The sequence below is a fragment of the Saimiri boliviensis genome, chromosome 3 (genome assembly GCF_048565385.1).
Source record: "Saimiri boliviensis isolate mSaiBol1 chromosome 3, mSaiBol1.pri, whole genome shotgun sequence".
Classification (NCBI taxonomy): domain Eukaryota; kingdom Metazoa; phylum Chordata; class Mammalia; order Primates; family Cebidae; genus Saimiri; species Saimiri boliviensis.
In genome coordinates this window covers 117,636,235-117,648,392 of record NC_133451.1, presented here as the reverse complement: position 1 = coordinate 117,648,392, position 12,158 = coordinate 117,636,235, and the positions used below count along the sequence as shown (strand labels likewise).

Sequence of the window (12,158 nt, the reverse complement as noted above, 5' to 3'; positions counted from 1 at the left end):
TTGATGGAGAACGAGTGTGTTCCAATTACAGAAGCAGGCTTCAAAATGTGGATAATGAGAAACTTCTGTGAATTAAAAGAACTTGTTCTAACACAATCCAGAGAAACTAAGAACTTTGAAAAAAGGTTTGATGAAATGTTAACAAGAATACACAATTTAGAGGGGAATATAAGTGAATTGATGGAGCTGAAAAACACAATAGGAGAACTTCCTGAAGTATGCACAAGGTTTAACAGCCTAATTGATCAAGCAGAAGAAAGGATATCAGAGGTCGAAGACCAACTCAATGAAATAAAACAAGAAGACAAGATTAGAGAAAAAAGGATAAAAAGGAACGAGCAAAGTCTCCAAGAAATATGGGACTATGTGAAAAGACCTAATCTACGCTTGATAGGTGTACCTGAATGTGACGAAGAGAATGAATCCAAGCTGGAAAATACGCTTCAGGATATTATTCAGGAAAATTTTCCCAACCTAGTAAGGCAAGATAATATTCAACTCCAGGTAATACAGAGAACACCACAAAGATATTCCTCAAGAAGAGCAACTCCAAGGCACATAATCGTCAGATTTACCCGGGTTGAAATGAAGGAGAAAATACTAAGGGCAGCCAGAGAGAAAGGTCAGGTTACCCACAAAGGGAAGCCTATCAGACTTGCAGCAGATCTCTCAGCAGAAACCCTACAAGCCAGAAAAAAGAGTGGGGACCAATATTCAACATCCTTAAAGAAAAGAACTTTCAACCCAGAATTTCACATCCAGCCAAGCTAAGCTTCATAAGTGAAGGAAAAGTAAAGTTTTTTGTGAACAAGCAAGCACTCAGAGATTTCATCACCACCAGGCCTGCTTTACAAGAGCTTCTGAAAGAACCACTACACATAGAAAGGAATAAACAGTATCAGCCTTTCTAAAAAATACCAAAAAGAGGATCAATATAATGAAGAATTTACATCAACTAATGGACAAAATAGCCAGCTAATAATAATGGCAGTATTAAACTCACATATATCATTGTTAATTCTAAATTTAAATTGACTAAATCCCCCAATCCAAAGACAGACAGACAATTTAGATAAAAAACTAAAACCCATCAGTATGCTGCATCCAGACCCATCTCACACTCAAGGATACACAAAGACTCAAAACAAGGGATGGAGAAAGATTTACCAACCAAAGAGAGAGCTAAAATAAATAAATAAAAAGCAGAATTTACAATTTTTGCCTCTGATAAAATAGTTGTTAAAGCAACAAAGATCAAAAGAAGCAAAGAAGGATATTATATAAAGATAAAAGGATCAATGCAACAACAAGAAGAGCTGAAGATCCTAAATGTATATGCACCCAATACAGGAATACCCAGACATATAAGACTAATAAAGAGACTTAGACTCCCACACAATAATAGTGGGAGATTTCAACATTAATATTAGACAGATCAATGAGACAGAAAATTAACAACGATATCCAGGACTTGAACTCAGATCTGGAACAAGTAAACGTAATTAACATTTATAGAACTCTCCACTTTAAATATACAAAATAAACACTCTTATCAGTACCATATCATATCAACTTAGAAGTTTAAACGAAATGTTGGTTGGCTTCTTGTTTGTTATTCTCTTCCCTCATTTTCTTTCATGTCTCCATTATTAAGGACAATTATAGGCATACCCATATTTAGATTGCATTCTAGCCCGGGCAACAAAGCAATACCCCCATCCTCTCTCCCTCTTCCTCTTTCTCTTTCTTCCTCTTCTTTATTCTTTTTATTATTCTTTTTTTCTTTCTCAAAAAAAATAAAATAAAATAAAATAAATGTTATTAGATGCAGTGGGCATTCAGCTCCTGGGAGCAATGAACCTCCAGAGGCAGCACCTCTGATTACGATCCTCTAGCCTTTCCTGGGCTTCTTTCTGCATCAGTCTCTTTCCTACCCAAATTACACCTGGAAGTTGATATCTGGTCCCACCTGCCCTCACACTTCTCTAATATCCCTAAGCCCAAAGCAGTGACCATCATGCTCTCTTATCAAAGGAAGCCCAGATTTCCTACACCCATTATTTCAATAACCTGCATGCAGCTGTATTCCTCCCTGAAAGAACGAATTCACATTTCTTGCTCTTTAAGTAGAAGAGATTTCATGGCCACCTGCAGGGTCTTCACTTCCCATGCAACCCTCACCTTTCCCTCAACTCCAGCAGTCAGAAAATAACGACAGTCTCTAGATCTGTCCTCTTGTTCAAACTGATATGAAAGGGTAAACCAGGACCATCCCACCATCCACCTTCTTCTTACATATGCTACATACCAGTGTAATTCAAAGGAGCCTCGAGTTTGATTAAGGCAATATCATGATGCTCTTCTGAGATTTTATAGTTTTGGTGAAGAATAATCTCTTTTATTTGTGAAAAAGGTGTTTCTTTTGTAATGTCTGACAGACTTAAAATGCCACTATAAATGCGCCAAATATCCGGTAAGGGCAGCCTAGGAGAGAAGCATAAATACCCATTTGACACTGGGAAGTCCTTCCTGCTATACTGTTCTCCTGTCACTGTCTTTCAAAGAAAACTGGGAAGGAAATACTACATAGGACATATGTTTTCCTACCTAATTCCCCCTTCCAGTAATTTGTCATCACCAATAGCAGCAGTAGAGAATCTCTGAAGATTCTATTTAAAAAACTGAAAAGTGTACATTTATGTAATTATATCATGCTTAGTGCAAGTGAGATCACAAGAATGTTGTTGCCTCGTTTTTGAGAGACACTGTAGTGGGAAGAGACCAGCAATTTATCACAGGAAAATTAAGCTCAGTTCAACAAAACTGAACCGAATGGCTTCGTTAAAATTCAGAACTATCCATGGTGAAACCCCACCTCTCCTAAAAAATGCTAAAATTAGCTGGGTGTGGTGGTGCATGCCTGAAGTCCCAGCTACTCGGGAGGCTGAGGCAGGAGAATTGCTTGAACCCGGGAGGCAGAGTTTGCAGTGAGCTGGGATTGCGCCACTGCACTCCAGCCTGGCACCTGGTGACAGAGCAAGACCCTGCCTCAAAAAAAAAAAAAAAAAAGAAAAGAAAAAAATTCAGAACTATCAAGAAGTCAGACTGATCTTCTAATGCTCTTCGAATTGGGTAGAGTAGAAGGACTTTAGTGTTGTTTAAAATATTTCTATATGGCTGGGTGTCGTAGCTTACACCTATAATCCCAGCACTTTGGGAGGCAGAGGTGGGTAGATCACTTGAGGTCAGGAGATCGAGACCAGCCTGACCAACATGGTGGTGAAATCCTGTCTCTACTAAAAATACAAAAAGTAGCCAGGTGTGGTAGTGCATATCTATAATCCCAGCTACTCCGGAGGCTGAGGCAGGAGAATCACTTGAACCTGGGAGGCAGAGGCTGCAGTGAGCCAAGATCACGCCACTGCACTGCAGTCTGGACAACTGAGTGAGACTCCAGCTCAAAATAAATAAATAAATAAAATAAAATAACTCTATATTTTGGAAAGTATGAAAATTTAAATTGATTGTTTAAAAGATGAATGTATACTAAGTATATCCAAAATTATGACCTAAAGCAAAGCCTCACTCCATACAAAGATCTGGAAATCTTTATCATCACCAAGTGATGCAAGACAGGTGGGCACAGAATTTAGAAACAAATAATGGCGATATCAGGTGCAAAGGGGCCTTTTTGTTTTCAGTTAAATCTCTAATAAACTCACAAAGCTGAGCCTTCAGGAATGACAATTATTGGTCCCAAATTGTAGGGTACTCAGTAAAAAAGAGACCCACTATTTCCTATCTTGGGCCTTTTCTTCCAGGTCAACCACCATAAAACCACATGCCAGCTCCTGTGCGATGACAAGGTGGCGGGGTCTGGCTCCACCACGTGTACCACTGACTGCTAGATTTGGGTGGCAATATATTCAACCCTAGTACATAGCTCCTATGCATTAATTTCACTAAAACAAAGATACTTGTGTTTGTTTTTGAGAAAGATCAAGTGTCTTCTAGTATTTCTTCTGCTTTTTCATATGTTTTGTCCATTTCTACATTTATTATTGAATATAGTAATCATAGTTTATATTTTTTGAGTAGTGTTCATGTTCTACATACAATACTAACCATTTTAAATGTGTCACTTTATCCTTCCAATAACCTTACAAATTAGGGACTATTATTATCACATTTGAGATAAAATAAAGCTCAGAGAGATTTGCAAGTCTCGTAGGGTTGCACCTCTGATGAGCAGCAAAGCTGTCACTCAAGCCAAGCTCTGTCTAATTCCAAAGCCTCAGTGTTTTAACTCATAAAAACCCTAACATATCTCTTTGACAAATAAAATAGAAATATATCAAATTATATACATTGAAATATACAGAGTACAAAACTCTCACTTTTAAAAATTATTATTACTTAGTATATTTAGGAATCAAAGAACAAAAAGTAAAATTTCTATGGGCCTGACACATAACTGTTTGAAGAACACACCAGGGATTGGTGGTGGGTGATGGGTTGGAGAAGCTGGGTATTGACTTTGCTTCTCTTTCTGTGGGAGAATACCCACCCAGGGGCATCAGTCCTGTACAGAGACCACACGCTTTTCTGATGGGTCAGATGGTCAGTGCTTGGACCCTGCTAATTAAATGGTGTGAAAACCATCCCTGCTTTAACACGTCTCTGTTTGCAAAGTCACAGGATGATGGAGCAGCTGATCATAGATCCTTGAAAATGAAAAGTCAAGATAAGACTCTGGATTAGGTGCATCCAACACTTACCCATCAAAGCAGTGGGCAGCGGTGACGACCCACTGGTGCCCTATGAGTGATCCTCCACACTGGTGCCTCTGAGCTGTCAGCTTCACCTGCAGGCTCACCTGCCAGGGCCACTCTCCCAAAGAAGAGTTGGTTCCTCCAACAATGCGTGCGTTTGTTCTGGTTGTGCAGACTGAAAAGACAGTGTTGATGATGAGGTTGGAATTAAAAGTGAATCACAGTCCCTTCCAACCCAAAAAGAACAAGACACATAATTCCATAAGACTAAGCAAGCTATCAACATGACAGACATCCTTACAATTCCACGAAAAAGCAACGTTACTCACCAGAGCTGTCCCCAGTTGTACACAATCTCAAAGAGTAACCAGAGCTCCTTTGTGTCCCATACGTAATCCTAGTTGGAGAACCATCCAAAGATAATCTTAAGGAACACTTGCACCTAGATAAAATGAACAGTAGAAAGAGTAAGCCTTCACAGAGGGAGAAATAATATGAAGTGATCATCTCAATTGTCTTTGAAAAATAAAATTTCCCTCACTTCTCTTCCTTACAGTCTTCCGGGAGTAAAGAATAAGTGAAAAACTGACAGCGAATCATCTTTGTACAAGTCTCTTGGCAAACATTCACTCCTTTAACGAAAGTCACATTCAATTCTTCTCCTCCAAAGTCAACTCCTGGGTAAATTTTAGAATGGCAGGGTTCTGTGGTCAATTATAAACATAAAAACATATCAAATGAGAAAAGCAATGAACAACATTTCCACAAGTTTCTGTTACCTTAAGGATTCTTTCATCATTGTTGCTGTTAAAAGTCATGAAATATGTTACATTTTATATTATTATCGAATCACATTACCAGGCAAAGTTCTTTTGCAGGTTAAGAGGCTATATCCAGATATGGTGTTTTCTTGAGGAGTAGAGGAACTTGGTGTGCCGTTTTCAGATGTTTTAAGAAAACAAACATTTCTATTAAAAAAAAAAAGCAAGAGAGAAAGAAAGAAATTTGCATTAGTGGCATTAGACAAACACAAAAGCAGCTCACACTCAAAAAGCAACTCAGCAAATTTTATTCTTCTGGGAAACTCTCTTCAAAGTAAATCAGACTACAGGATTCTAATAAATTGCAGAGATTAAATGTAAATCAAGCCTCATCTCCCTCTGGAGAAAACTGATAGGCACAGACAACCTGAAAAGAGGACAGTAATGAAGTTCTGCCTTCTAACTGGAAAACAACAACAACAACAACAAAAAGCATCAAAGAAGGAAATTCGGGGAGTTTATGCTGCCGATGATATTACATAACTAGATACCCTTCTCTTGGCTCCAGGCTGTGTGTAGAAGAGGGTGGGTTATCTGAGATAAGGAGAGTGGGTCAGAGCCTTGATCAGAAGAAATGGAGCTCTAGTTTCTGAAACAAAGAGAAGAGCCAGCAAGCCTAAGGGATACCCTGCCAGCGAATGGCTTTTACTCCAAGCTAATGCAAAACATCAAGATCATGTTTTGAACCTTCATTCAAAGGCATCAGATCCTTCTTTTTTCTCATGGCTATGCTTCACTGGTTCAATGGTAACATTTGTTTTAAAGTAAAAGAAGGTAGGCAGAGAAGTCTGCTAATCTCTTAACTAATCTGCACCTGGCAGAAAAGTCCCAACTTCAACTGCAGGTTCAAGTGTTTTGAGGACAATGAATGAAACTTTTTAAAACTCAGACGATAACGTAAAAGTGATGAAGGTAAGCAGCAAGTGCCCCCCATGCATACTCGCCTTTGTGACTCTGTTTCCCATGCATTCGTATAGAAGGTAAAGAAGAAGCAGTTGGGATGATAGGTGCAGATGGTCCTACACACAAAAGGATCTGGAGTGAGAACCCTGGCAACATCCACATCTGAGAACGCAAGATGTTGGAAGATGTCCCTGTGGCAACCTGTGAACTCAGAGAGCAGATGTTCCTTAGGAAACGACATGATGCTAAATTTCCTTATATTTTGTCATCATAATTAAGAAAATTGTGACTATGTATCATTCATAGTACTAAACATCTTAAGTAAAAACATGTCTGTTAAAGTATCTGCAAACTTGTTTGCTATTTAGAGGAAGGCAAAGTTGGTCTAATTCCAAAGGGCAAATTCCTGTGTCAGAGAAATAAAAGTTGTGCTCCTAGCTTCATTATCCACCAATGCTAAATGTTTACATTACTCAGTATTTATTTATGTTTCCTTTATATTACTCTGATTCTGAGGCCTTAGGAATGTAAGGGTTTTTTGTTGTATTTTCCTCAACATTATAAAAAGTTATTTAATAAGAAGAGATTAAAAAAATGCTCTGTGCCCATTAAAATTAGAACAACAGACAATCCACTTTTATTATCATTATATTCATATAATCTTATATCCCGTTTTGTTTGATTTGTGTTCACATCATTTATGCAGTTTACTAAATTTGATAACAGATAATTCTGTTGATATTCATTGGTTTACAGATTCAATGCACTCTATCAAAATCCTGCTCCCTTTTGTTGCAGAAACTGACAACCTTCATAAAATTCATATGGAAATGCAAAAGATCCAGAATCACCAAATTAATCTTGAAAAAGGACAAAATTAAAGCACTCAGACTGTCTGAGTTCAAAACTTTCTGCAGAGTTATGGTAATCAAGACTGTGTGTAACTGGCGTTAGGGTAGACATATAGATCAATGGGTTAGAACTGACAGTCCAAAAATAAACTCACATTATAGACAACTGACTTTTGAAAAGGATTTCAAGACAATTCAATGGAGAAAGAACTGTCTTTTCAACAAATGGTGCTGGAATAGCTGAATATCCACATGCAAGAATTAAGTTAGATTCCTTCTTTATACTATATACAAAATTTAATTCAAAATGCATCAAATATCTAAATGTAAGAGCTAAAACCATAAACCTCTAAGAACAAATTTTAAACGAAAGTCTTCATAACCATGAATTAGGTTTTGGCATTTTAGGTAAAGCACATGCAAGAATAAAGCCAGGCTGGATTTCACCAAGTTTAAAAACTTCTGCGCTTCAAAGAAGTCCATAAATAAAGTGAAAAGATGACCTGCAGGTGCACAGAAAATTTTTGCAAATAATATATGGTCTAAGAGTGTAGTATCCAGAGTATAGAAAGAGCTCATACAATTCAACAATGAAAACAAAATAACCCAATTATTTTTAATGGCTAAAAGATTTAAACAGAGATTTCCCCAAAGAATTCATTCAAATTGGTAATAAGCACATGAGAAAATACTCCACATTATTACTCATTAGGGAAATGCATATCAAAACCACCATGAGAAACCACTTCACACTCCCTGGAAAGGCAATAATAAAAAAAGCAATAACAAGTGTTGTTAAGGTTGTAGAGAGATTGAAGCCCTCAGTGGAACAGACAAGCTCAGACCATGGTTCTGGGCTGCCATGTCTGCTGTGTACACCCGGGAGAGCACCGTGGATGTCTAATCTCTGTACTTGCTTTCTTGTTAAACTGCAGTGAGTTCCCATATGATTTAATCTGATCAAATGGCCTTTACAGAATGATAAAAATCCTGGCTGTAGCCAGGCACAGTGGCTCACAACTGTAATGCCAGCACTTTGGGAAGCCCAGGCAGCCAGATCACAAGGTCAGGAGTTCAAAACCAGACTAACCAGCATGGTGAAACCCCATCTCTACTAAAAATTCAAAAATCAGCTGGGCACAGAGTCCTGCCTCCTGGCATCCTTCAAAAACTCTCCCAGAAAAAAATAAAATGAATGTTAAAGTTAAATCACCAGTTCCTGTGAACCATCCACCTGGCACACACTATAGAGAAGGTGTACTGTGGCAAAGAGAAGACAGGCGAATAGATGCCTTGTAAGCAATCTTCCCAATCTTACACAGGGAAATCCCAGCCCAGCACCCAATACAGCGCCAGGCACAGAGCCAGCACCCAGAACTGCAGAGAACTGACTAGAAGGGATTTGGTTTCAGTAGCATCTTGTCATTAACATCCTGATATGCTAAATCAGGTGGAATGTCATGGCAGTTTTCCGGGTAATTCCATTGAAATTAACTTTATGTGTGAAACGACAGTTTTATTCCCTCCCCGTGGTAGAGTCATTTCACTAGATATGGACACAACCAAGGAATGACCTTACAGTTTCCCTACAATATCACTGTACTGGTTTCCTATAACTGCTGTCACAGGGGCCTAACCACAAACGTAGTGGTTACAAACAACACAGATGTATCATCTTACCGTTGTAGAGATTAGAAGTATGAAATGGGTCTTACTGTGCTAAAATCAAGACATCAGCAGGGCTTTGTTCCTCCAGGATGCTCCATAAGGAAACTGTTCCCTTGCCCTTTTCAGATTCTAGAGGGCACCTGCTTTCCTTGGCTCATGGACCTTCACCTTGTTAGATATAGTGAACTCCACATTTCTCTTCAAAGAATCAGTATGTCAGTATGTTCAGCTCTCTTTTTCTTGAATTCTCCATTTTAAAGTTTAACTTCCTGGTTCTCTGTGCCCTCTTGCCTCTAGTTTCGGTAAACAACTTTCCCGCCAGTTCTGATCAGTCGTTCACATCTGTTCCCCAGTCCCCTGCTCCATCCTGACTCATCCCGATCACCTGCTCTGGTCTCCTGCTTAACCCAAAATGGGGTAAGCCTTACCCCCAAAATGGGAAATACCCCAAGGTAAGGGATAAAAAGGATAAAGCTAGCAACAATAATATTCCCGCTAATAATCCCCTTGCCCTAGTGTTAAAATACCAGAATAATAATGAAAGGACCAAAAACAGGAAAAAGCAGCTGCTGTCCCAAACCCTTTCCTATCCCTGTTGTCCCTCCTCCCTATAACTCTGCCTCTTGGGAATCGCTCCAGAAGCCCGCTCACTACTAGCCTGAGTACCCTTCCTTAAAAGGACTTCAATGTGAAATAGGGCAATGGAAAACAGATATTCAGAACTTCCCTTGCCCCTCTTCTCAGGGGAAGAAAGAGGCATGATCCATAGAGCTGCTATGGGAGCCAAGGAACAGGAACACCCCCCTACTGGGGGCCCCAAGCCAGTGTGACACAGTCCTCGGAGTTTATGGGTGCCTAGGAATTTATACCCTGGCCAAATGGGTTACAGACAGTTGCTTAGTATGTAAGAAAAGTAATGAACAAGCTATAAAAAATTAACCCTTGGGGGAAGTAATTCAGGCTTAAGGCCATTCCAAAATATCCAGATTGATTACACAGAGATGCCTCCAATTGGTCGTATTTATTAGTAATAGTAGTCACCTTACTCATTGGGTAGGAGCTATTTCCTTTTCAAGCGCAACTGCTAATAATGTAGTCAAGGCATGAGTTGAAAATATGATACCCAAGTTTAGATTAACAGAGAACATTGATTCAGATAATAGGACTCATTTCACTGCGCATGTCATGAAGAAATTAGCCCAGGTACTGGATATAATATGGAAATATCATCCTCCCTGGTACCACCTTCGTCAGGGAAAGTAGAAGACCTATCACCCTGTTAAGAGTCCAAACTGCTCCCCAAAAAGACATAGGCCCATCCCCTTATGAGATGCTTCATGGATTGCCTTATCTACATGCTGCTACTGATGTTCCTACACTTGAAATAAAAAAAAAAAAATCAGTTTCTCTGAAATTATATACTTGGTTTATCTCCCACTTTCCCTTCCCTCAGAACTAGAGGTCTTTTAGCACAGGGGCCACCCCTAGAGTTTCCAGCACACCAACATCAGCCTGGGGACCACGTCCTTGTCAAAAGCTGGAGAGAAGGAAAACCTGGAACCAACCTGGGAAGGACATTACCTAGTGCTCCTAACTACTGAAACTGCAGTCCAGACAGCAGAAAAAAGGATGGACCCATCACATCCGAGTCAAAAAAGCACCGCCCCCTCCAGAGTCATTAGCCATAGTCCCAGGGGAAAACCCCACCATACTAAAGCTAAGGAAAATCTCTCTTTCATCCATTCTATGACTCCTTCTTCTTTGCTTGCTCTATTGCTGACCACCTAGTTATTAATGTAACCAAGTCAATTTCACCTCAAACTATTACATTTGACACTTACCTTGCTATGCTCTGTGGAGACTTGCCAAGTCAGAGGCAACTCTCCACTTCAGAAAAGTATCGTTATCCTTCCCAAATTTTCTCAGACAAATATATATATATATATATATATATATATATATATATCTGTTAACTGGAATAAATTACTTTGAGAAGAGTTTGACAAAGATTCCAGTATAAACTGAAAATCTTGTCCTTTTTAGAATAGAACTTCTCTGCCAAAGTTGGTCCCATGCTCTATAGAATGTTAAAGAGCAAGGATGGACCACCCCAACCAGCACTTGGCATTTCTTACAATCCCATATATTCATTTTGCTAAAGGAGTTACCCCTCCCCATTGTCAGCTAAACCAATGTAATCCAGTACAGATCACCATTGCTGTTCCCTAGAGTTCTTCCTCTTCGTTGAGCCATTTCTTTGATATAGGAGCAGAAGTCTCAGGCAATAATAACCCTATAGGACCTTTGAAATGTGCTTCATTGCCTCCTCACATCCTGCACCCCCTTCTCTCTCTCTCCTAAGTTCTCCGCTAACCAAGGCATCTCTAGTTATCTACCCAATGATAAAACCTAAGTGGTTGTTGTAGAGATTAAAGATTTAAAACAAGCTATAGCAGTCGAAACAGGGAATCAGAATACAAACGGCTGGCTGGAATGGATTCGATATTCTGTTCATATGCTAAACAAGAGTGACTGTTATGCTTGTGTGACAGGCAGGCCAGAGATCCAGACTGTCCTTTCCACTTCAGTGGTTCTCACGACAGGGCATGAGCTCTATGGTAGCTCTTTTTCAGAACCCCACAGCCTGAGGCTATGACTCATGCAAGACTCTCACTGCTGTTCCCTAAGGTTAAGAGCCCTGTGGGTCAGCCCCCAGTGCCATCTGGCCTCCAGCCCCCACTGTTAATTCACCCTGTGCCTTTCACGATGTGGGGGGGGGGGAGTTGGCATTCAAGGAATGCCAGCTTAACAGGGTGCCGTGAAACCAAGCCTTTTCAAGAGCTCACCAGTCTCAGTCTGCCCTTGTCCATCCCCGAGCAGGTGTGTGGTAGTACTGCAGGGACTATTGCTGTGTACTCTGCCAAGTACTTAGAGCAGTGCTTGTACCCTTGTCCAACTGGCCATCCCTTTCACCCTAGCAGTCCATCAACACGATTTAAAAAAGAGAGAGAGAAAAAAAGAAAAAAAAAAAAAGTGCATCACATGGGTCCTTTAACCCTTTAACTCCCATGTTTATATAAACACTATTGGAGTTACCAGATAAATGTAAAGCCAGAGATCAAATACTTGCAGGATTTGAGTCA

At 39.7% G+C, this 12,158-nt stretch overlaps 1 protein-coding gene across 1 annotated transcript in view; it reads right to left on the bottom strand.

Moving 5' to 3' along the window:
- Positions 1-12,158, bottom strand: part of KLKB1 (kallikrein B1) — a 28,993-nt gene that overhangs the window by 4,897 nt on the left and 11,938 nt on the right. Inside the window, exons 7-12 of the mRNA XM_010344362.2 lie at positions 6,538-6,697; positions 5,631-5,740; positions 5,314-5,476; positions 5,102-5,214; positions 4,779-4,947; positions 2,309-2,484 (exon numbers count right to left, since the gene is read on the bottom strand). Of these exons, the coding sequence (XP_010342664.1) occupies positions 2,309-2,484; positions 4,779-4,947; positions 5,102-5,214; positions 5,314-5,476; positions 5,631-5,740; positions 6,538-6,697 (891 nt within the window). The remainder of the gene's footprint in view (positions 1-2,308; positions 2,485-4,778; positions 4,948-5,101; positions 5,215-5,313; positions 5,477-5,630; positions 5,741-6,537; positions 6,698-12,158) is intronic.